The sequence below is a fragment of the Callospermophilus lateralis genome, chromosome X (assembly GCF_048772815.1).
Source record: "Callospermophilus lateralis isolate mCalLat2 chromosome X, mCalLat2.hap1, whole genome shotgun sequence".
NCBI lineage: Eukaryota > Metazoa > Chordata > Mammalia > Rodentia > Sciuridae > Callospermophilus > Callospermophilus lateralis.
In genome coordinates this window covers 38,405,491-38,432,225 of record NC_135325.1, presented here as the reverse complement: position 1 = coordinate 38,432,225, position 26,735 = coordinate 38,405,491, and the positions used below count along the sequence as shown (strand labels likewise).

The 26,735-nt window shown below is 35.1% G+C and overlaps 1 protein-coding gene across 17 annotated transcripts in view; it reads left to right on the top strand.

Moving 5' to 3' along the window:
• Positions 1–26,735, top strand: part of Huwe1 (HECT, UBA and WWE domain containing E3 ubiquitin protein ligase 1) — a 143,034-nt gene that overhangs the window by 22,761 nt on the left and 93,538 nt on the right. For all 17 annotated transcript variants that reach the window (XM_077107133.1, XM_077107132.1, XM_077107135.1 and 14 more), the window contains 4 exons: positions 12,359–12,427; positions 18,591–18,689; positions 19,388–19,594; positions 21,443–21,595. In XM_077107133.1, the coding sequence (XP_076963248.1) occupies positions 12,383–12,427; positions 18,591–18,689; positions 19,388–19,594; positions 21,443–21,595 (504 nt within the window). In that variant the 5' untranslated portion in view covers positions 12,359–12,382. The remainder of the gene's footprint in view (positions 1–12,358; positions 12,428–18,590; positions 18,690–19,387; positions 19,595–21,442; positions 21,596–26,735) is intronic.

Sequence of the window (26,735 nt, the reverse complement as noted above, 5' to 3'; positions counted from 1 at the left end):
TAAGGTCCTATAGGTGGTTTTTTTTTTTTTTTTTTTTGAAAAGTCTCCTAATGCTTTTCCACAATATCAGTGCTAGTTTGAGGCTGATTTTAATTTATCCTCACTCCCATGCATCTGTGTGATACCAATAATTTATCACATCTTCAAAAATCAATTGCTTCTTGTGTACCAAGCTCTGATGGCAGCTAATCCAAGCCTTTGTTCAGATGATACTGTTTTCAATTTGGTGTATGTCCTTAGGCTGAGGGGCCACTGTCCTCTTCCTTAAGAAAAATTTTACAAAAGAAAGAATTCTGATTATAAGTGACTTAGAGAAAATTTGGAAGGATCTGGAAAGCATGAAGTGTAAATAAAAACTGTTTTGTTCTGCCATCTAGAGGCAGCTACTGATAATGTATATTTCTGCCCTTAGGTTTTTTCACCTTCTATATCCTTTGGCAGACATTTTCTCATTAATAATCTGGAAACTGATACGTACAGAGTGCTGTGTAAACGCATACAAAGTGTTACCCAGTCAAGATTTAAGAGATTAGGGAGAGATTATGCTAATTCTGGATAGTGTTTGGGTTATTCAAAACCCGTTTTAAGGAGAAATAATGAAAGGCTAAATGCTTCTCTTTCTAGAAGTTTCTTAGGGATTCTTTTCAATAATCTCCCTTACAATATATTTTGGGTCTATTTAAAAAGATGTACTAGTGTCCCCCCACCCAAATTCCTTTCTTTCAATGAGTTTATAGTATTCTGCTTCTATTTATAGCCATCCTTTTCAAAAAAACTTTTCTACACATGCTATCTATACTTCTTCACCTGACTTCAGTCCAGCTTCTCTTTCTACCATATCCCTCTATCACTTTTCAGGTTATGTCTAATTCTAGTGCACATTTCTCTTCGAATTTTTCTCATTTTGACATTTAATGCAGTTAATCACTTTTACCATCTATTGTCTTTCAGGATACCATGATTAACTAGTCTTGCTCTTTGCCAGCTTCTCTATTGCTGGTTCTCCTTCCTTTGCCTTGCCCATTAAGTGTTAAAACAAATAATTCACTTGTGGGCTTTCTACCTTTCTTCTCTGTGAGCAGTCATTTCTACACCCATGGCTTCAAGTACTGTCCTGTATGCTGAGAGTCACAGGCTTCATTTTCAGTGCATACTTTTTTTCTGAACTCCATTCTGCAAACATTTGCATACCTATCATGCGGAAAATAAGGTGTTAAGTGCTGAAGTTAACATTGTAAGAAATCAAACCAGTAATCACAGTTGATACATATTATGAAAGAGATGGCGGGGTGTTGTAAAAGAAAAAATAACAATGGGACCAGCATTAGGTAGATTGCCTTGAGAAACCTGAATGTTAGTTTTAATGTAAACTCCTTAAATTGAACTAGTTGGGAGGGAGGAAAAAATATTCCAATGGAAACAGTACTTGTAGTGGAGTATAGGCCAGAAAGGACTTAGAACATTCTGCAAATTAAATAGACTAATGTGGTTGTACAGAGGGAAGGGATTGGAGAGAGTTCCAGGAGCCAAATCATACTCAGACCCCCATGGGTCATGGTTAGAATTTGTATACAATTGGGGAAACCATTGAAAGATTTTGATCATGGAAGTAACATGATCTGATTTATGTTTTAAGTAGATTACTTTTGCTGCTGTCTGGAGAATGGATTGAGAATGGAATTGGTGAGATTAGTTATTCCTCTTTCAGTTGAGAAAATAAGCACACAGGTGAATTTGACTATGGTCATGTAGTGAGTAAGTGATATGGCAGGGATTCTTACCCAGGTGTACTGATTCTGAGCCTGGATCCTGATCTGATGATGCTTTTCAGACTTTAATATGTGAATCATCTAAGGATTTGTTAAAGTGCAGATTCTGAATCCTCAGGTGTGAGTGGGTCTTGATGATAAATAGGGCTACCGACTTTGGGCCACACTTTGAGGAGTAAAGCTAGTCTGCCATTACACTCATGTGCTACTGACTCAGACTTCGGAACTATGGGTATCCTCTGCCCTTAAGCTGGTTCAGTACTAGATTTTATCAGTTAGAGGTGATAACTACAGAATAAGGTCACCCTTTAAAAGAGTGACTTCCCTTGGTATATTTTAGTTGTACGCATTTGTTCCTGATGTAAATGGCAAAATAAAATTCAGACCTTAAAGGTAAGGGAAAGTTGAGGAATGAGGAATTTAAAAAATAAATGCTCAATTAAATAGAAGTATTTAAGTAATGCTAATAGTTATGGATGGTGAGTCATAGTTCATTTTCTTAAAGCTGGTTAATTTTCTTTTTTAAATATATTTTTTTTAGTTGTAGATGGACCTTTATTTATTTTTATGTGGTGCTGAGGATCAAACCCAGTGCCTCACAGGTGTGAGGCAAGGGCTCTATCTATTACTGAGCTACAGCACCAGCCCCATTAAGTTTCTTTCTAACCTAAATTTAGGAAGAAATATTTATTACCCATACAGATTGCTAAGTGCTTAGAGTTCTGATTCTGACCCCAAAAAAGGCAGCAGTCCATTCTTGGGGATTTGTTTCAAACTACTTTTTGATAGAGGATTTTTATGTAATGGAGTTTTCACCTGTTTAACTTCCAGAAGGTAGAACTCATTCTCCTATTAGTCCCCTTCCTCATTGAGATTGATAACTTAGCTTTTCACTTTGTATCCCAGTCTCTTCCCTCATGAAATAATTTTTTGCACAATAGGATCTAATAGTGTGTAAGGATCTGTCACAGATTTATATTTTCATCTGAAAATATTTACTTTGTGCCAGCATTTATTAACCAGGCAAGGTACTTTTCTCTTATCCTCAATTTGCTCTCTGTAAATTGGGACAAAACTTGGCTTGAGGGTTGAGGACTGCATGATAGAATATCATATGCACCTGCTGGGCAACAAGTCAGTGTATTCTTTGGAATACTTGAATTGGTAGACTTGAAAGTATGTTTTATCTTCTAATAAGCTTTCTTTACGTAAGATTTCTTGGAACTATTAATAATGTCAGTCAGCCATGTGACTGTCCTACAGGAAAGGAAATTCTGTTCATAACATTTCCCAAATTATAGAGCAAGATGCTCTAACACACTTTAAAAAAACTAGCTCAGTATTGTCTGGATTATAGTGGGCATTCAAAAATATTCTCCTCTCCCACTGTGAAACCAGCATAGAAATTTAAACTGTAAGTATTTCTTACAATAGAATTAGAGAAACCAGTTTAGCTTTGTACTTGTTAGGGAGACATTTGTGTTTGCTCATTCATTTGTTTTGGCTTGATTTTTTTTTTTTAATTGGGTGTATCAGATGCTCACACTTGGTTCTTAGAGTATAGAGCCACTGATGTAGATAACCTGAGACAATTTACAAATCTTTATGCAACCAACAGCAGTTTGTAGGCATCCATAGTCTGGTGTTGGCAGCAGAAACACCAACTAAGCTGCTTTGTGAGAAGTGCTTGGCTGTAGTTCCTGACTGCCTAACTTCCTTGGTTCCACCCCATATTCTTTTTTTATTATTATTATTAGTTGTTCAAAACATTACATAGCTCTTGACATATCATATTTCATACATTTGATTCAAGTGGGTTATGAACTCCCATTTTTACCCCGTATACAGATTGCAGAATCACATCGGTTACACATCCACGTTTTTACATACTGCCATACTAGGTCTGTTGTATTCTTCTGCCTTTCCTATCCTCTACCATCCCCCCTCCCCTCCCCTCCCATCTTCTCTCTCTACCCCATCTACTGTAATTCATTTCTCTCCCTTGTTTTTTTTCCCTTTCCCCTCACTTCCTCTTATATGTAATTTTGTATAACGATGAGGGTTTCCTTCCATTTCCATGCAATTTCCCTTCTCTCTCCCTTTCCCTCCCACCTCTCATCCCTGTTTAATGTTAATCTTCTTCTCATGCTCTTCCTCCCTGCTCTGTTCTTAGTTGCTCTCCTTATATCAAAGAAGACATTTGGCATTTGTTTTTTAGGGATTGGCTAGCTTCACTTAGCATAATCTGCTCTAGTGCCATCCACTTCCCCGCAAATGCCATGATTTTGTCATTTTTTAGTGCTGAGTAATACTCCATTGTGTATAAGTGCCACATTTTTTTTATCCATTCATCTATTGAAGGGCATCTAGGTTGGTTCCACAGACTAGCTATTGTGAATTGTGCTGCTATGAACATCGATGTAGCAGTATCCCTATAGTGCGCTCTTTTAAGGTCTTTAGGGAATAATCCGAGAAGGGGAATAGCTGGGTCAAATGGTGGTTCCATTCCCAGCTTTCCGAGGAATCTCCATATTGCTTTCCAAATTGGCCACACCAATTTGCAGTCCCACCAGCAATGTACAAGTGTACCCTTTTCCCCACCTCCTCGCCAGTGCTTGTTGTTTGACTTCAAAATGGCTGCCAATCTTACTGGAGTGAGATGGTATCTTAGGGTGGTTTTGATTTGCATTTCTCTGACTGCTAGAGATGGTGAGCATTTTTTCATGTACTTGTTGATTGTTTGTATGTCCTCTGAGAAGTGTCTGTTCAGGATTCAATAGTAACAAAAACAGCATGGTGCTGGTACCAAAACAGGCGGGTGGACCAATGGTACAGAATAGAGGACACAGAGACCAATCCACAAAATTACAACTATCTTATTTTTGACAAAGGGGCTAAAAGCATGCAGTGGAGGAAGGATAGCATCTTCAACAAATGGTGCTGGGAAAACTGGAAATCCATATGCAACAAAATGAATCTGAATCCCTTTCTCTCGCCATGCACAAAAGTTAACTCAAAACGGATCAAGGAGCTTGATATCAAAACAGAGACTCTGCGTATGATAGAAGAAAAAGTTGGCTCTGATCTACATAATGTGAGGTTGGGCTCCAAATTCCTTAATAGGACACCCATAGCACAAGAGTTAAAAACAAGAATCAACAAATGGGACTCACTCAAACTAAAAAGTTTTTTCTCAGCAAGAGAAACAATAAGAGAGGTAAATAGGGAGCCTACATCCTGGGAACAAATTTTTACTCCTCACACTTCAGATAGAGCCCTAATATCCAGAGTATAAAAAGAACTAAAAAAAAATTAAACAAGAAAACAAATAATCCACCCCATATTCTAATGTGGATCTCTGGCCTCCCCTCAATTCTGTGAGTATCAGATATCCTAGTAAATTACTTTTCTGCCTTAGTTAGCCAGTCTTGCTGTTTGTACATTATTCTTAGTCAAAACAACTCTACCTAGAGCAAGAAGCTTATTTGTGTGAAGATTTACCAGTGACCTTATCTGTGTTTTGTAAGCCATTAAAATGGTTGTGATTTTCTTAACTCAATGCATATGTTATTTAGTGCTTTTGTTTGATTAATTGATTTTTTAATAGATTTTACTTTTATAATTTTTACTTGGTGCATTATAATTACATATAGCAGTGGGATTCATTGTGACATTCATACCTGCCCAAAATTTGACAAAATTCACTCCCAAGTACCTCACCATCTACTTTCTTCCTCTCCCTGATCCCTTCCTATATTCTACTAGTCTCTCTTCTATTTGGTGAGATCCCTTTTTATTCCTTTTTTTGGTCTTCTGCGTGAGAGAAAATATTTGACACTTGACTTTCTGAGTCAGGCTTATTTCATTTAGCATGGTATTCTCCAGTCCCATCTATTTGCCAGCAAATGCCATAATTTCCTTATTCTTTATGGCTGACTAAAATTTTTATTGCATTTATATACCACATTTTCTTTGTCTGTTCATCTGTTGACTGACACTCAGGCTGGTTCCATAACTTGGCTATTGCAAATTGTGCTGCTGTAAACATTGGTGTGCAAATATTGCTATAGTGTGTGGATTTTAATTCCTTTGGATAAATAGCTAGGAATGGGAGACCAGGATCACATGGTGGTTCCATTCTTTGTCTTTTTTGGGGGGGTTAGGGTACGTGGGATTGAACCTAGAAACACTTATCCACTGAACCACATCCCCAGCCCTTTTTTTGTATTTTAGAGATAGACAGGGTCTTATTGAGTTGCTCAGTGCTCGCTTTTGTTGAAACTGGCTTCGAACTTGTGGTCCTCCTGCCTCAGCCTCTGGAGTGGCTGGGATTATAGGCATGTGCCACCTCACCTGGCCATTCTTTGTCTTTTGAGGACTTTCTGTAGTGGTTGTACCAATTTTTCAGTCCCACCAACAATGTGTGTTCCTTTTCTGCTCAACCTCACCAGCATTTGTTATTTGTACTTGTTGATTGCCATTCCAACTGGGGTCAGATAAAATCTCCATGTGGCTTTAATTTGTATTAGCAAAATTGAGCAGAAGGTACAGAAATTTACCTATACCTCCTGCCCCCACATGTGGATACCTCCTCCAATATCAGCATTTCTTCCCTGGGGTGATGTGTTTGTTATGAATGGTGAACCTATATTGACATATGAAGACCACAGTTTAAATTAGTGTTCACCCTTGTACTTTTTGGGTTTGGATACATTTATAACAACATGTATCCACTATTATGGTATCATACATAATAATTGGACTGCCCTAAAAACCCTCAGTTTTCCACCTCAGTCATATCTCTCTCTCTCTCTCTCTCTCTCTCTCTCTCTCTCTCTCTCTCTCTCTCTCTCTTTCTACTAACCCCTGGGAACCCCTGAAGTTTTAGCTGTTTCCATAACTTCTTTTCTAGAATGTCATGTAGTTGGAAGCATATAGTATGTATGTATAGTTTGTTTTTTCAGATTGATGTATTTCACTTAGTAATATGAATTTAAATCTCCTTTATGTCTGTTTTTTTACTTGATAGCTCATTTCTTTTTAGTGCAGAATAATATTACATTGTCTGGCTGTACCACAGTTTGTTTATCTATCAAAAGACAAGTTGGTTGCTTCTAAGTTTTGACAATTATTAAATAAAGCTACTAGAAACAGTTGCACACAGGTGTTTGTGTGGACATAAGTTCATTTTGTTTGGGTAAATACCAAGGAGTGTGATTACTGAGTCATATGGTAAGACTATGTTTACTTTTGTAAAAAAAAAAACTATCTTCCAAAATAGCTGTCCCACCAGCAATGAATGAGAGCTGTTGTTCCACATCCTTGCCAGCATTTGATGTTATTAGTGTCGTTGTTCTGGATTTGCCATTCTAATAGGTGTATAGTGATTTCTCATTGTTGTTTTAATTTTCATTCTCCTGATGATTATGATGTGGAACATCATTTCATATGCTTATTTGTCATCTGTATGTCTTTGAGATGTTTGTTGAGATCTTTGACCCACTTTTTCATTGGCTTATTATCTTATTGTTTTCAGAGTTCTTTGTGTATTTTGGATAACCGTCCTGCCTGTCTTTGAAAATATTTTCTCCTCTCAGGGCTTGTCATTTTATTCTCTTGAAAGTGTGTTTTTCAGCAAAGAAAATATTAATTTTAATGAATTTGTGTTTAAAATTCTTGCTTTCATGGGTGATAGTACCTCGGTTATATCTAAAAAGTCATCACCAAACCCTATGTCATCTAGATTTTCTTCTTTGTTAACCTTGTAATCTAGGAGAAATCTAATTTTACATTTACATTCAGATTCGTGATGCAGTTTGAGTTAATCTTTGTGAATAATTTGAGTGTAAAGGTCTAGGTTTATTTTTGCACATGGATGTGGACTTGTTCCAGTACTATTTGTTGGGAATACTTATCTTTCATCATTATGTTGCCTTTGTTTCTTTGTCAAAGAATAATTGACTATATTTATGTGTCTAGTTTTGAGCTTTATGTTCCATTTATCTGTTTATTCTCACTAACATCACACATTCTTGATTCCTGTGGCTTTATTTTATATATATACATTTAGTTGTAGGTGGACACAGCACCTTTATTTTTTATTTTTATGTAGTGCTGAGGATCAAACCCAGTGCCTCATGCGTGCTAGGCAAGCATTCTACCACTGAGCCACAACCCCAGCCCCTCTCTGTATAAATTTAGAATCAGTTTGTCAATATTAACAAAATAACTTCTTGAGATTTTTAGTCAGAGTCTCATTGAACGTATAGATCAAGTTGGGAAGAATTTGTCAGTATTGAGTCGTTTTATCCATGGACATGGAATCTGCTTTATTTAGTTATTTTTTTGGTTTCTTTCATTACTGTTTTATGGTGATCTTGTGTGAAGTTTGGTAGATTTTTGCCTAAGTATTTTGGACATTAGTATAAATGATATTGTTTTTTATTTCAAATTCCACTTGTTTGATGCTAGTATAGTACATAAGAAAGCAGTTGACTTGTATATTAGCTTTATATCCTACAACCTTGCTATAATCAATTACTTGTTCCAGGAGCATTGCTATTTTCTTTGTTTTGTATCTTTAGATTTTCGACAGAGATGATTATGTCATCTGTGACAGTTTTCTGTCTTCCTTCCCTATCTAGGTACCTTTTATTTTTTTCTGTCATCTTAATGCATTAAGTAGGACTTGCAATATAGTGTCAAAAGCAGTGATAAGGTGGGTTGCCCTTGCCTTGTTCCTGATCTTGGGGGCAAAACTAGTTTCTCACCATTAAGGTATGGTATTATTTGTACTTTTTTTAAAAGTTACTCTATATTGGTTTGAGGTATTTTACCTTTTTTCCTAGTTTACTGAGATTGTTTTTTCACCACTGAATTTTTAGTTTTTTGTATATTCTGTATATTTTTTGTATATTCTATGTATGGTTTGCAAATCTTTTCTTCCAGTAAGTTTTATCATTTTACATTTAATTCTATGATCCATTTTGGTTAATTTGTATGTAAACTATGAAACGTAGGTGAAAGTTAATATTTTTACCCATGGATAATTTCTTGTTTTGGTACCCTTTTTTTTTTATAAAATATTCTTTTTGAATGACTTTTTCACCTACGTGAAAAAAACAGTTGGGTATATTTGTATGGGTCTCTTTCTGGGTTCTCTAATCTGCCATATTGATATATGCTATCTATTCCTCAGCCAATAATACACAATCTTGATTTATATATGTGTGTGTGTGTACGTGTATGTATGCATATACAAATGCATGCATATGTGTGTAATTATAAATTGAGTAGAGTGACATAGCAGTGGAATAGAATAGTATTTGCTGGGGTTAAGAGAAATGTTGGTCAAAGTATACAAAGAATACATTTCAGGAGGAATGAATTCAAGAGATCTGTTGGACAACATAGCAATTATATAGTTAATATCCCTGTATTATATATATGAAAACTGCCAAGAGTAGATTTTAAGTGTTCTCACCACAAAAAAACGTATGTGAGGCAGTATGCAGGCATTAATTAGCTTGATTTAGACAATTTGTAGTATTTACCTATTTCTAAACATCATATAATACATATAATTTTTATTTGTTAACACTGAGCTACATCCATAGCTCTTTTATTTTTTTTTAATTTCAAGACAGGGTCTCATTAAGTTGCCCTTGCTGGCCTCAAATTTGAGATCCTCCTGCCTCAGTGACTTGATTTTGCTGGTATTACAGTTCTGCATCACTATGCCAGCTTTTCAATTTAAAAAGTAATTGTGAGATAATAAATTTCTCTTTTTTAAGCCCCCCCCAAATGTGTAGTGATTCATCACTCTCTTTCTTTTACAAAATTGATTCAGCTGTTGTTATTCCTTTGTAATTCCACATACTCTGTAGTATAATCTAGGTTTATTGACCAAAAAATTTTCTGGGTTTTGTATGATAAAGATATTAAACACACAGAAACACACATAAATTTTAGGAGATGACATTTCTGCTATGTTCTGTCTTAGATAGCTTCATATATTGAGATCATCTTTATTTTTTTTTTAAATCAGCCTTTGTAGTTTTCAGTGCACACATTTTTCCTGTGCATGTTTTGTAGATTTACAACTAGGTGTTTCACAGTTTTTGAGTGATTGTGTATCTTTAACTTAGGAGCTCACATATCCATTTTTTACATTTTATCTTGTATCCTATGACTACTGAGATCATTCCTTAGCTGAGGAGGTTGTTTTTGTAGATGTTTGGGGGATTTTCTATGTAAATAATCCAAATAGGAGCAGATATTTGTTTCTTTCTGGTCTGTATGCCTGTTATTTCCTTTTCATGCTGTATTATAATGGCTAGAACTTCAAACCTCTGTTGAATAGAGATGGTTTGAAAAGATATCATTGCCATGTTCCTGATCTTAAAGGGAAAGCATCAGTTATTTGGATGGTGTAGGGTTGAGGCTGATTGCTATTTCATGCAGCAGAGGCAGTTTAATTGCCTCCTTGCAAATGACAGTAGTCCCAATAATGTGACAGCCACAGTGGGTGTAGGAAGTTTTCTAAGCAAAGGAGGAAAAAAAAAAGCAAGCTTGTTGGAAGCAGGCATTTTGTTCATTCTGTATTAGATGCTGAGGTAAGCTTTTTGTTTGTTTGTTTTTGTACCAGGGATTGAACTCAGGGGTGCATAACTATGAGCCACATCCCCAGCCCTTTTTATCTTTTATTTTGAGACAGATTAGGGCCTAAGTTGATTGGGGCCTTGTTAAATTTCTGAGGCTGATTTTGAACTTGTGATCCTCCTACCATAGCTTCTGGAGTTGCGGGGATTACAGGTGTGTCCAACTGCACCCAGTATAAATTCATACGTGATCCTGAATTACATACCTTAAATACCAACTATAGAGGGACAACATCTTTTTTTTTCTCAATAGAAACATTTTATATTGATAAATGTTTGAAGTAATGGATGTTAAGTACCCTGATTTGATCACTACACATAGTGTGCATGTGTCAAAATATTACACTGTGCTCCATAAATATCTACAGTTATCTTGTATCAATTAAAAACAAAATGTTTTAGCTAGGCTTGTGATGCACATCTGTAATTCTGATGATTTGGAGGTTGAGGTTGAGGCAGAAGGATCGCAAATTAGAGGCCAGACTGAGCAATTTAGCAAGGCCCTGTGTCAAAATTTTCTTAAAGAAAGCACTGGGGATGCAGCTTGATGTTAAGAGTACCCATAGCTTCAATCCCTAGTACTGAAATAGATAAATGGAATTAAACAAAATTGAAATGTTTTAGAATTAGAATATAGTCTGGATTTTTCACGAACTCTTCCTAAATGCCTGTTGATTGAATGAACACAGGTTATGTGGGCAAATGCAAGCTATTTCCACAGTACTGAATGTATTGGACTAAATTTAGACCAAAGGCTGCCAGAAATTTGTACTTAAACTGCCACCTTTATATTATGGCAACCTTCTTTGTAGGAGGACATTGACCTTTGGTGATTGCTATAGTGAGTACATTGTTACTTGCAGATTTTTTTTTTTAAATAAAGAACCTGCAAACCTGCAATCTCTCTCTACCTCTGTGCATTTGTCCTACTTTCTAATGGTAGAAAACTTCTCTACCATCAGAAATCACTCAGAAGAGATTATACTGTGGGTCCCATCAGGCTATTTCTCTGCTTTTTTACTAAAGTGATTGTTTTCTGTGCTCAGGACATTTCTGGTAGGAGTCTTACACCTCATTTCCTAATTTAAAAAATAATCATTTTACCTTTGTAAAAACAATAAAAGAAGCATATGGCAAGGGCTGGGGTTGTAATTCAGTGGTAGAAAGCTTGCCTAGCATGTGTGAGGGACACTGGGTTAGATTCTCAGCACTGCATATAAATAAAATAAAGCATTGCTAAAATATACATACACAATCCTTGTTTTGCAATGAATTAACATTTTGATGCATATCCTTTCTAAATTGTTTTCTTCAGATGAAGTTTATATTATGCATTCTATATTTATATCGTACATTCTACCTTTTTATTTTGTAGCAAGGATCTCTGTTTGAATTTTATTTAAAACAGTTATGTAACAATTCCATTTTTAACCATTTCTCTTTTGGATATTTGGTCCTTTACAATATTCTACTATTATATATGATCATACAATATGGATTCTTATGGTTAAATATTTGTGTGCATCCTTACTACTTTCTTTGAATAAATTTATAGAGGAAGAATTGCTAAGTTTTACAGTGAATTGCAGGACTGTTGTGAATTCTTCCATCCTGAGTTGTTGTAAACATTGTACACTTTTATTTTCAACTAATGGTTTGAGAGCCTTGTAAAAGAAAGACAATTTTGTTTTGGCTTAATATGGCTTCAGGCTTATGTAGCAGGGATATGGGTTAGTTTCATCTGAGGAAGTTCTTTACCCTTCTCATGTTCATAGATGTGTCTATATGAGTTGGCATAGCATTGTAACTCTAGTGTTTTTACTTTTAAGCATTTTATATGCTCTTCATTCTATATGTATATGGGTAAGCCTGTAGAGATCAAGACTGCAACTTTTAAATTCTAAATTCTTTTGGAATTGTTTTTTTCAGGTCATAAAGCAGAAAATCGAAAACATGAAAGTAGACAGGACTAAACTGAAAAAGACACCTACTGAGGCTGTAAGTATCCAGATGTTTGCTTTGCCAGTTTTCTTCATTTTAGAAAAAAAAAAACAACTTTGTGATCAGTTCACCCATGTTGATCTTCTAAAAATGTCTTTGCTCATACAAACTATAATAAAATAGCAACTTTTGGGGTGCTGGGGGGAATAAAGAGCCCATTGTAGAGCAGTCTCCTAGCATATATCACACCCTGGGTTTGAGTCCCATCACAACAACAATAAAGAAAAAGAAAAAAACCAGTAATTTGTTTTTGAAACAGATTTCATTTGGAACTTTTGTTGGTTTAAAAAAAAAATGGCCAAGTGACCATGGAATGTGACCAGTGGCATAGTACTTTGTAACTGTGTGTATCTTACATAGGCTTTCAAGCTGTTATTCCTATGCACTGAAAGGCAGTGTAGTACAATGGAAAAAAACAGATATAGATTCAATTTCTGACTATAGCTGTTGGACCATTCTTGGTTTTGTTTTTTACAAAATGATAGTGACAATACATACTAATTTTCTTCTGAGGTCAGTGGTATTTTTCCCATTTTTTTATTGGTGGTTCTTAGTTATACATGATTGTAGAATCCATTTTGATAAAATTATACAAGCAAGGAATATATCTTATTCTAATTAGGACTTGAGGCCCGTGTTTTATTTTTATTTTTCAAATATTTTTCTAGTTGTTCATGGACATTTATTCATTTATATTTGGTGCTGAGAATTGAGCCCAGTGCCTCACACATAGTAGACAAGCATTCTACCACTGAGCCATGACCCCAGCCCGAGGCCACTTTCTTTTTATTTTTATTACTGATTTTTTTTTTATAAAATACCTTTTTAGTTGTCAATGGTCCTTTATTTTATTTTGTAGTTGTTGATGGACCTTTATTGTATTCATTTATTTATACATGGTATGAGAATTGAACCCAGTGCCGCACATGCTAGGCAAGTACTCTGCCACTGAGCCACAACCCCAGCCCCAATATTGATTTATTTTTGAGAGGTGTGACTGGTGATTGAACCCAGGGATGCTTTACCACTGAGCGAAAGCCCCAGCCCTTTTTGCTTTTTATTTTGACACATGGTTTTGCCAGATTGCTTAGGATCTCACTAAGTTGCTTCTATTGACCTTGTGCTGTGGGCTTTTCCTGTCTCAGCCTCCCAAGTTCCTGGAATTACAGGTGTGTGCCACTTCACCTGTATTATTACTGATTCTTTTTGTTTGTTTGTTTTGGGTACCAAGGATTGATCTCAGTGGTGCATAACCACTGAGCCACATCCCCAGATCTTCTTATTTTTTATTTTGAAACAGGGTCTCGTGAAGTTGTCTAGGGCCTCCCTAAGTTGTTTTAAATGTGTAATCCTCCTGCCTCAGCCTCCCTGGTGCTGGGATTTCAGGCATGCACCACTATTCCCAGCTTATTACTGATTTCTTCATCATACAATTCAGTTCAACCTGTGTATTGGGTATTCATGTCAGTTGATTCTAGGTCAAGAGTAGAAATTCCAGCTTTAGTTCAGTGTTCCATCAGTTATCTACAACCACATTGTGAGGTTAAAGAAGGGTTTTTGAAAATTCTCACATAGACCCTATTTCCCATTACAATTATCACAAGCTTTGGAATCAGATCTGGGTTTTAATCTTACCAGTCTTCTTCTGTTGCCTCATCCATAGCTACAAAATAGGATTGGTAATTCCTCCCTCTTTGATTTGAGACAGTTTCTTAGCCTAGTATCTGGCATGCAATAAATGAGATCATTTTCTAAAATACAGGCCACTTGGGTGTTTTTTAAGAAGTCTAACCTCTGTCAAGTATCACTGAAAACATTTTGCTATATTTCTTACAGTCTTAAAACAATCTGCTTTTACACTCACAGTCATTCTGCCCTTTTCACTTGGCAGTTGTGTTAAGGAGGATTATAAATACTCTCTTCTCATCCTTGACAGTATTATGAATTGTCTTTTAAAATTTTTGTAAATTTATTAGGTGGGGGAAAAAGGATTTAATTTTTTCTAACTTGGATTGCTTCAATACCTATTTTTAAATTTACCATCTTGTTCCTTTCATTTCATATTTGAAATTGGAATACCTGTGCTTATTACTCAATGCTTTATATATATGGGGGGAGGGGGATTCATTTTCACATCTGTTGCTGATATTTTTCATTAACTTTTGATTGGGTTTTCATGTGTTTTGGCATTTAGAAGTTTTGACAGCTGTGTACTAAAATATCTTTGGAACCTGAAGAGCAAGAAGAAAATTCTCAGGCAATGAAAATTAAAAAATAAAGACAGTGGCATCAGCTTTAGAATTCACTAATAAGAGACTTAGTGTGTATGAAGAATTATATGGTAGTATAGGGATTATATATTATGGGGAGCAATGTTATTAGTCATTGTTTGGCTGTGTATCATGGGGACTATTGCACCACAGTAAATTCTACATAAATCAAAAGTCAGATATTTTTTAAAGAAAAAAGTTAAAGGAGAAGAAGAAAATATTGGTGAATGTTTACCTGGTCTTAGGGTGGGGATTGTCTTTTCAAAAATTAAAGGAAATGGGAAAAAACATAATGGAAATGAAAAATACCATATCTTTGGATAAAAGACAAATGACCCATAACCATTGTAACAAGTACAAGGCAATATCTTATATCTGTTTGATATTTATATGTCCTCCCTGGATAAGTATCTATTCAAGTCCTTTGTGGTTTCTTTTTTTTTTTTAGTTATTGCTTTGACTTCTTATATTTGTTTGTTTGTTTTTTGGTACTGGGCATTGAACCTTCTGGGGTTCTTAACCACTAAACTACAATCCAATCCTTTTTTCATTTTTGGCTTTTGAGCCAGGCTCTTGCTAGTTGCTAAGGACCTTGAAATTTTCATCCTCCTGCCTCAGTCCCTAAGTTTCTGGAATAGGCATGCACCACTGCTCCTGGCAGCCTTTTCCCATTTAAAAAATTGGGTTATTTGAGGGTTTTTTTTTTTTTTTTTTTTTTTGTTATTGAGTATGGGATTCTTTTTTTTTTTTTTAATTAACCCCTGGTATTATGAAAAGTGAAATAAGTCCATCACAAAGAGAGAGTCTCAAATAGTAAGAAGTATGGATTTAGGCAACAGGGAAAGTGGGGAATTAGGGAGGAGTTGTTCAATGGATTTAAATTTACAGTTACGCAAGATGAGTAAATTCCAGATCTTTGCTGCAGAATTTAGTGCCTATGATTAACAGCAAGGTATTTTGTACTTAGAATTTTGTCAAGAGGCTAATAAATGTGATGGTAAGTGTTCTTATCGCACTCAGAGAAACTTGGCTATTACCTGGATTGTTGTCATGGTGACATAAGTGGATACATACATCTAAACTCACCAAATGTATATGTTAATTATATGCTGTTTTTATATGCCACTTATATCTCAGTAGAGCTCATGTGGCTGGAGGAGGGCACATGACAAGCTGGAGAAAATACTTATAACCCCATGTTTAGTAACTGAGTCAGTAGGAGAAATGAATATCCCAATGACAACGGGCATGAGACATTTCAAACAACAACAACAAAACAAAGCCAGTAAAAGTAGAATTTTCAAGTCACTGTACTTTTAAGGCTTTAGTTGCCAATTTTTTTCAAGTTGCATATAAGAGGGTCCAATTTCTCTTACTGTGGCCAATACTTGGTATTATTTTTTAGAAAAGTTTTTAATTGATCACTTTGTATATTGGCAACAATGAAGATAATTTTACTCTAGGTTTGATATTTATTGGCATAAGTCAATATAAACTCTGGTATGCAGCTGTTGAAGTAGCAAGTGTTATTCTCATTACCATAAATAAGAAAATCACACTTCCTTTGATTTGGGGGAGGTGGTACCAGGGATTGTACTCAGTGGTGCTTGTCCAGTGAGCCACACCCCCAGCCCTTTTAAAAAATATTTTATTTAGAGACATGGTTTCACTGTGTTGATTTAGGATCTCGTTGAGTTGCTGAGGCTGGCTTTGAACTCAAAATCCTCCTGCCTCGGCCTCCCAAGCTATGGGGATTACATGCATGCACCATGTTACCCGGCTTGTTTGCATTTGTATAGCATGGATAAGATGGTAAATATGCTGTTGTGCTAACTGGATGTTGTGAGCAGAAAAAAACAGGTACTTTAGATGCTCAGACCTGTGCTAGAATCAGAGATGAACCCTGTGAAAACTTAAGGGCCTGCCACATTGTAAGATTCTTGGGGTATGGGGAATGTTGCAGTGTCTCTTCAAAAATGAGTGGCAAGTTGCTGTACATACCACAAAGTAAGAAATAGCATTTGGGGTGGTTCTTTGGATTTGGAGCCAACATTTTGGGCCTGGTGTTCTGGTCTACTTTCTTGATAATTTAGTGGACAATGCTGAAATGTTAGTGAAATCTGGAACTAAAAAAATTTCTGCCCAGAGGTCCAGGCTATGATGCTTGCAAGGTACCCTGCCAGTTGTATATTAAGACCAAGTAGACCCATATGCCTGACTTAAGTGTTAGCCAAAGATGCTATATAGTGCCTTTGGCAAGGCTCATTGCCAGAATCACAGCTAAGACCCCTTAAGTTTTGGCCATACTATTCTCTGCCAATATCTGTTTTACACTTAAAAGCAGTTTCTGGCTTTTTTACAGGGCCTTATTAAAAACAATGCTTGATTATAGGACACACCAATAATAATGCATCATGAAAAAGGTATAATATAACTTACATAATCATAAAAATGGATTTGCATAGCTACATTCCATTAGAATGAAAGCAGTATATTTGATACTGGGCCAAAGTAAATCCAGAAGGCACAAAGAAACTCAAGAGCAGATGGTTCACATTTCTCATGGTATATGTCTCTGCTTCTTTGCCTCTTCCCCAGCTTGTAGGAAAAGGTGCAGGCCTGGCTTTTGGGCGAATTTTGTCATACATTTTATATACATTTAATCATCACAAAAAAATTGAGATAAATCTTAATGTTTACTTTAGGGGGAGGAAAGGTTGGGGGCTTGACTTAAAGAAAACTATCATTTTTAAAGTCCCTTTTATATTCCACATTCTGTTTTAGATGCCAAAATTACATTTACTTTAGTTTAAATTTCACCAGTACATTGCTACATGTGTAAGTGGTATTATTTCACTTTGTAAAAAAGGATGCTTAGATTCAAAGAGGGAGTTTACCAACTACCTAATTCCAAAGCCCATGATTTTTGCAATAGTAAGCTGCCTTTCACCATTTAAGCTCTTTATTATATGAGATAAGTACTTTATTTATATGGCAGATACTTGAACTTTGTCTCTAAGGTAGCTAGTAAATCTGTTTTCCTGATAAGAACACTGGCTGAGAGGTTGGACTTGCTCATGATCAAACAGCACAGTAAACATATAATGAACAACTGAACCCAGATTTGTTTGGTTTCAAATGTGGGCATGTTCCGAGGACATCATATTGCCTTTAAAGAACAAATGTAATCACTTCTCTCAGCTGCCATTCATTAGTGGAATGCTTCTCTTTGCCAGCCCCTATCTCATTTCTCCTTTCCATTTTTGGGAACTTTACTGTAAACTCTCAATCCCCTCCTTCTTATCTGGCAATCCCATTCATCAATACAAGAGAACAGGAGTGTAAGTAAATGGGAATCCCAAGTAAGAATAGAGTCTTAGTTTTTACAAAATTCTGAAGCTCTTTGCCTTTACAAAATTCTTAAACTCTGCTTTCCAACTGTTGGGGGATTTAATGTTGCATAAAAATATAGTCCATGACATTCTTCTCCATTAACTCAGGCTTTTCATTGTTTCAGTTTCAACATATCACCAGGCACACTGTTTCAGACTATGGTCCAGATTCATTAATTTTGTTTATTGTAGATGTTTAGCTTGTCTCCTTTTGTCTGTTGTCTGTACCCTTCAAGCTAGTTTGTCTACATCTATAGGTTTATCCATTTTTTTAAGTGCATAGATAGATGGGTTATTGGGGAAAACAGTATTTCTTCATAAAGGAAAGTAGTGTTTCTTCACAAGGTTTCCATTTTAACCAAGTGATCATCTGTCAGATCTCCAGTTTTATATAAGCAGAAGTTAACTGTGTGGCTTCAAGGGTTACTTTTTCCTATTTTCCCTTATGTCTTCCTCATTCCAAAGTACCTTTTGTGAATTCTTTCTTGTTTTTCTCAGCCTGCAGACTGCAGAGCCTTAATAGACAAACTCAAAGTTTGTAATGATGAGCAACTTCTCTTGGAACTACAGCAAATCAAAACATGGAACATTGGAAAGGTATGTGATTTATGCTCCCAAAATACAGGACTCACTGTACTGATAAATCATATTTGTGTGTACTTTGTAAAGAGAAATGACAATGGCGTAGTCCGATTCAGCACTTAATAAGTAGTATCTAGCAAGCATAGCTCTAGACCAGTGGCTTTTATTCTGAATTGTTGCCAAGAAAATTCTGTAGCAGAAAATGAGGAATGCTTGCACATCATATAAAGAGTTTGAAAGTCCTTTGATTTTTACTTGAAGATTAAAGGAATATTCTCTTTTTTCAATAATTTTTTATATGTTGATGGACCTTTTATTTTATTCATTTATTTATATGCGGTACTGAGAATCAAACCCAGTGCTTCATGCATGCTAGGCAAGTGCTCTATCACTGAGCCACAACCCCATCCCCAGGAATATTCTTTAGATGACTCCAAAAATGAACTTTGGATAAAATGGGTTCAGAATGTAGATAGTCAGGATTCTTCCTTTGAATATCTGTCTTTAGGGATTTGGTGGTGTTTACTGCTGGTACTATATTATTTTGATGGGTGTGTAACAATGAACTTGGGCCATTTTCTCTAGGAGTATGATGTTCTCATAGATGGGAAGTGAACTTGTCTAGGCATCATGCTTAGCAGTTTCTTGTAACAAAGCAGCCATGCAGTGCTTTTCTCTTATTCTTAAATACTCTTTTTCTCCTCTCTCTACAGTGCGAGTTATATCACTGGGTGGACCTGTTGGACCGCTTTGATGGAATTCTTGCAGATGCTGGACAAACAGTGGAAAATATGTCATGGATGCTTGTATGTGATAGGCCAGAAAGAGAGCAGCTAAAAATGCTGCTCTTGGCTGTGTTGAACTTCACAGCCTTGCTTATTGAGTACAGCTTTTCCCGGCATCTGTACAGTTCCATAGAGGTAGGAAAGGTTCAAGTCTATATAATATGTTCCTAAGTAGAATTGTGTATATCCATGGGAATTGCTATTTTCCCCTGATGCTCACTTCTTTTCTTTTAATTATGGAGCTCTGGGTTTTTTTCATTATTAAAGATAATGGTAAGAGCTGAGGGTGTAACTCAATGGTAGTGTACTACCTAGGTTCAATCCCCAGCACTTCCCCCCTGCAAAAAAAAAAAAAAGGAGAGAGAATGATATGATGTTTCATTGGTATAGCTATCACCCCTCTTAGGATTGATTGAAAGATTTTGTAATGTTGCCTTCACCCTTCCTTTTCAAGAATCAAGAAACGAGTGAAAAATGTAGTACACATATTGAAGTATTCAAGGGAATTTGCAGAAATTGATCTTTGTTCCAATTTATTAGAAAAGCTCCAAATTAGTTTTAAATTATTAGAAATAATTGAATTTTGTTAATTTGTTAATGTATTTATTATTCTTTTAGGTTATAACTTCATACTGCTTTTTGATTATTTCTCCATTCTCCCATATTCTCCTCCAAATATATATAGTCCTCCCTTAGTACCTAGGAGGGGATTAGTTCCAGGAGCTCCTGCATGTACCAAAATCTGCTGTCTCTCAGGTTCCTTATATAAACAGTTATTACACTGTATTGTTAGGGAATACTGACAAGGAAAAAGGTGTGCATGTTTGGTAGAGATGCATTTTTAAAAAATATTTTTTTAGTTGTAGATGGACACACAATATTTTTTTTTTTAATGTGGTGCTGAGGATCGAACCCAATGCCTCACATATGCGAGGCAAGCACTTTACCACTGAGCTACAGTCCCAGCGCTAGAGATGCATTTTTAAAAAATATTTCTAATCTGTGGTAGATTTGATCAGTGGATGCAGGACCCAGAGCTATGTATGAAATGCATATTCATAGCATCCTTTATCTCCTTGAAGTAGGCAAAGAAATCAGTGGAATTTTGATTTGGTCAAAAATCACTATAAGAAGAAATTGTTTCACTGTAGCTCAACATTGGACTTTTCATCTCTATTAGTTAGGTATCCCATTATTTTTTAGGTGTGTTAATTTTTCCAAAGAATCAGAATCAGTAAATAAGCAGAAAGAAAATAGCTTAGGGAAAGATTTAGGATAAGTAAACAACAGCAAGCACACAGGTCTAAGGAGTGGAAAAGCAATTTGTTGAAGAAGAAATAGGTATGATACACAAGGAAGACCATGGTCTTCAGGGAAATCGGCAAATCAAAATACTTTGATTTATTTCTAGCTAAATTATGTGCTGGCTTTATATCTGACCAAATTCTTCAATATAATGATGAAATTTAATATGTTTTAAAAGCAAAATAGTTACTCAGGTTACTTTTAAGCATACACTGTAACTTAGTGGTCTTATTTTACATAATTGCCACCAGGTGTTGATATCTTTTGCTTCTATTTGAAGGACACTATGTTTTAATACTTGTCATAAATCTAGTAGGGGTATAGAATTATCATAATACTTGCAGTCCAGTTGGAAACTTAATGTTCTTGAATTCCACATGTGTATTATATCACATTTGTCTCTTTTGTAATCTCTTCCTTCCTATGGGGACATTTGTGCAATTTTGAATTGCTATTTATAGATTTTACTTTTCTTGTACTTTCTGGCCAGCTGCTAAATTGTAAACTCCTTGTGGACAAGGTTGAATGATGTAGGTTCTCAAATATTTATAATTTGTATTGTGAGCAAACTTCTTGATTGCTTTGTGAAGGTTGACAATTAACATTACATTAGCATTTTAAGTTTTCAGGGTCATATGTGCCTGATTCCTTGAACTTTGCCCTGTTTTCTCCCTATAGCATTTGACAACTTTGTTGGCTTCTTCTGATATGCAAGTGGTGCTGGCAGTCCTTAACCTTCTATATGTATTTAGCAAAAGATCAAACTATATCACACGTCTTGGATCTGACAAGAGGACCCCACTGCTAACACGGTTGCAACATTTGGCAGAGGTGAGTTTGGGTGAAGAGTGGAAGAACACAAAAATTAGAACATATAGTCCTTTCAACAGGTGTTTCATGTAATATCAAAGTGGATCAGAATTCTCTGTGTTAACTTTCTTCTTAATTGAGCAGATCTATCTGGGGCAATAGCTAAATCCCTCCCACCCCACCCCACCCCCCAAAAAGTTAAGTGTTCTCAGTTATTAAGTAGTAATTTTGTGGAATACACTTGTAATACCAATGGCTCTGGAGACTGAGGCAGGAGGATTGCAAGTTTAAAGCCAGCCTCAGCAAAAGTGAGGTGCTAAGCAATTCAGTGAGACCCAGTCTCTAAATCAAATACAAAGATAGTGCTAGGAATGTGGCTCAATGATCAGGTGCCCCTGAGTGCAGTTCCTGACACCACCCCACCCCACCCCACTCAAAAGAAGTAATTTTGAAGGATTTTGTGAATTTTTGCAGGCAAAGCAGAGATTCTTCAAATCTGGCTGCTTCAATTCTGGAAAAAACTTTTAGAATCAGATTCTACATAACAAAGTATAAATCAAGATCTGAATTTGAGTCTTAGCCCTGCTTATTACCTCTGATACCAGTTTTCTTATGGAAAGCTTAGTATATCTATCCTCAGAGTTGTTTTAGAATAAATTTGTGGTAATTAGTGCTGTGGTTAGCAGTTAGTTTGTAATTGTAATCCTTGTAATTGAAGGCAAAAGCTTTTATAGGAATGTTCCGTTCTTTCAAGCTATTTTCCAGTATTCCTAGAGGCTTATTGATAATTCATACTTTGTGTTTGAGAAACAGCCATTGATAGTGTCTTCAAAGAAAAATGTAAAGGCTGTTTTTTAAAAGGTAACTTAGTGGTCACTTCACAATTGACATAATTAACAACACAATTTTGGGGTTATTTTTAGATGCTATGATGACTTAAATCATATTTGTATGATTATAAATATAACTTGTATAGCAAAAATTCTAGGACATAGGAGAGAAAGTATAAACACCACACCAGTCACCTATAATACACTCCAGTATGGCCTCTTTTAAAATTTGAACATTTTTACTTAATTCATAAATAATGTATATATGGATGCACCATGTTTCCTTTTATATTTTAAAATTTTACTTAAGTTTTTAGTGGTGCTGGGGAATTGAACCCAGGGCTCCACGCATGCTAGTTGAGTACTCTGTCACTGAGTTACACGCTTACCCCTATAATCAGTTTTCTTAACATATAGTAAACATTTTCTCACATTATTAAAAATGCTAGGCAGTTCAACATTTGATATCCAAGTAACAGAAGAATCCGTACCTCAATTGATGCTTCAGAATCGTTTGATAAAATTCAGTACAACTCTGAGAAAGGAAAAGAAATTTTAAATTTATTTATTATTCATTATTATTTCTTTCTTCATCTAAATTTGTATTAGAGGTTCTAACCAATAGAAAAGAAATGAAGACTTTGAGACACTATATATAAATCTATCCACAACTAAAAAAAAAAAAAAAAGATACCTTAAAAAAAAGAAATGAAGACTGCTTAATAGAATTTCTTCTTTAGAGGTGTTGGGGTTGAGTCTTTTGGTTCCCTGGTGAGACAATATAAAATTATGTGAATTAATAGAAATATAATGAGATAGCCAAGAAAAAGATCAATACATAGAAACAATTAACTTCTCTGTGCATTACTAGTAATGACCAATAAAGAAATGATTGGTTAAAAATACCCAACTCAGCTGGGCACGGTGGTACAAAGATCACAATTCAAAGCCAGCCCCAGCAACTTAGTGAGACTCCAAGCAACTTAGTGAGACCCTGTGTCTAAATAAAAGACAAAAAGTGCTGAGAATGTGGCTCAGTGGTTAAGCATGTCTGGATTCAATTTCTACTACCAAAAAAAGAAATTCACAGTATGAAGTAGTATCTATGAAATAAGCTCTATTGGGTAAAACTTATGAACGTAAAAAAAGATGATGTGTGATCTATTGTTGGGGAAGGAATTTAGATCATTAAGCCAAAAGGTAAAATTTTGAATATTATAATAAAAAATAAAGACTTCCTTTTCAGTGAAAAATGTCATCACTTAGTGCTACTTCTTGGGCACTTAGACAGGAACATAAATCAATACCTTCTACCTTCATTGAGAAAAATGTCACTTGTACTTAATAGTGTGCTTATTGATGTGGTTAAATAACATTCTGGTACAAACTCATTTTATCATTGACTGGTAATACTTTCAAACAATTGGTTGAACACAGCTGTTCTGTGGACAAAATTAAGCAGTACTGTCAAAGACCAAAGTCTGCAGACCCATGGTAGATTGAGAGATGTTTAACAGTGTTTAAAAACTGACACAAGACTATTAACATTGTATATCTGAGGAATTCCTCCAATTCAACAAGGGTAAACGAAGGATATAGATAGGTGGTTCATATACCAGGAAATCCAGCATGTGAGTTCATGCCCAAACTCATTAATAGGGAAATAAAAATACAGCAAGATACTTTGAAAGCATCAGATTTGAGAAAATTAGAAAACTTTATAATGGGCAGTGTTGACAGGTTTGTGAGCCTATAGGAACCCTTGTGTATTTCTGATAGGAATGTAGACTGATACTTCTGGGTATATATCACAAATATGTTTTTTTATCATTCCATAAATGTGACATACGTCAGAATATTGTGTCATTGTTCGTGGTAGTGAGGAGTTGCAATCTATCCTAGGATCTGTCATAAGTAGATTAAATATGTAAAAAGTGGTACATGGACATGGTAATATGTAGCAGTTAGAAGCAGCAAACCAAATACACATAGGAACCTCAGTAGCTTTTAAACAGTTCTTGGTAAACAAAAAGAAAAGTGTTTACTGCTCCATACTGTTTCTGAAACTTAAAAATATGTGCACCTGAAGCAATATTATATAAAATATATAAGTTGAAAGTGTATATATACATAAAATATATAAGTTAAGTGTTGCCAGTGGCAGGGAAAAGTAATCTGAATGATCAATAATGGGATAGATGGTTATATAAATAAGTAAAAGAAAATAAATCTAAGCAGCAATAGTTAATTTCTATTAGAGCAGTAGACCTTTGCTTTTTGTTAAGGTAATCTAAGTAGAGACATACCAATTTTTTTTTTTTGGCATGGAAAGATTGAATATAGTAAAAGGCCTCTGATGAAATCAGAATCAACAGGTGGTAGATTAATTATTTTAAAAATCTTGTTATAGTAGGAAATGTTTAAAAGTAATCTTTGTTGAGACTTTTTTAAAGTCTAAAGCACATGGCAGTTTCCCATGTAACAATCTAAAGACACTTGTAAATGAACCTGAATACAGAATCCTTTATTTTTTTTTTTTTTATGTTTTTCCTCTGAATATTTCCTCCTCAATTTGACAACTGTTTTTAAATTTAGTACCCTTGTCTTTTAGTCTTTTTTTTTTTCCTCTCCCAGTGCTTGGTATTTAACCCAGGCCCTGGGTCTTAATAAAATAATTCCCCTTAGTTTACATACCTTTCCCATTTAAATCATTGTTTTACAAAGTGCTAGAAATTATATAATTATAAAACATAAAACAGCCCTAACATGAATTGGGGGAAGACACACCTGACTTGACACCCATACAGTTAATTGGTAGGAGCAAAAGAATGCCTGCATCAGTGAATATGTTGAACAGACATCATGAAGAATGCACTTGATCTAATTGGCTAAGTGAAGGTATATTACATCAACCAGAAAGTATCTGAATCAGGTTCGTTTGCTGTTATATGATAACAAAATGTAAAGCCACTGCAATTTTAAAAGTTTGACAAATGGTACAGAAATAGACAAACATTTTCAGAAGGAAATAACCTCATATTGCTTATGATGAAAATTGTGGGACAGTTGGATATTTGAGGGGAAAATGTGTTTAGATCCTTTCTTCTACCTCATAAATCCTGGAAGCATTTATTTAAAGGTAAATACTAGTTACTTTTTAACATCTTTGATAAGGAAAGCTTTCCTAAGGAAGTCAAGGGAGGTAGAAACCATATTACAAATGCTGACAGATTTGATTTTGTGAAAATATAGGATTTCTTTATGATTAGATAACTAATACAATGAGGGAATAATATGTACACAGCTCCTACAAATCAATAAAATGGATGTAATTCAGAAAAATGTATGCAAAAGCATATAAACAGTTCACAGAAGAGTATTCAGTATTTAAATTTAGTCAATAAAACATGAAAAACTCACACTAGAAATTCTTGTAAAATACACAGTGAAGTGACGTTTAACCCTTAGACTGGCAGTAATATTTCATTGGCTGTGTTTGTGGGAAACAAGTACGGTCTGTTGGTATATGAATAACCTTTTGTAAGGTTTTGTGACAGCATCTTTCATTTTAAAATGTGTACATTTTATACAGCAGTTTCATCTTAAGGAAATTGTGTTACAGATGTATTTAAATATGCACAAAAACATGCTTAAAAGATTTCTATTATAACCTTGTTTAAAAACATTTTGAAATACCTATTTAAATTTACGTGGCATAATCCCATGTATGACATAGAAAGATCTGACTGAAATGTTCTCTAAGCAAAAAAATTGCTAGTTGAAGATTCCTATTTATAGTTTTTGAAAGTCCAAAAATAGAACTATATGTGTGTGTGTGTGTGTGTGTATATATATATATATATATATACACACACACAAAAGGAAGTACATTTGGGAAGAAGATAGTTTCACTTTTTGAATGTGTCTATTACATATTACTTTTACAGTTATGTATAAGTATAGGTGATGGCTCTTTGCAGATATATTTTAATGACTATTATGCTCCATCATACTTTCTTTTAAAAAACCATTACCTGATTTCATACTATTAATATATACTCCTTAACACTCTGAGAGTAGGAATTATCCCCATTTTACAGATGAGGAGTGTGAGAATTCCCAAGGTGATATGAATTCCTTATAAATTTCCACAATGAGGAATTGATGAAACTGATTTGAATCCTGATTTATTTGCTTACTCGGGCCATATCCTTTCCAAGGGCTGCACCATATGTGATGTTTTTGAGATTTCAAAGTAAGCTTTACATTTAATAGAAGAGGACTCTACAGTTAATTTGTACTTCACGTTAAGAGTCACAATATCACCCAAC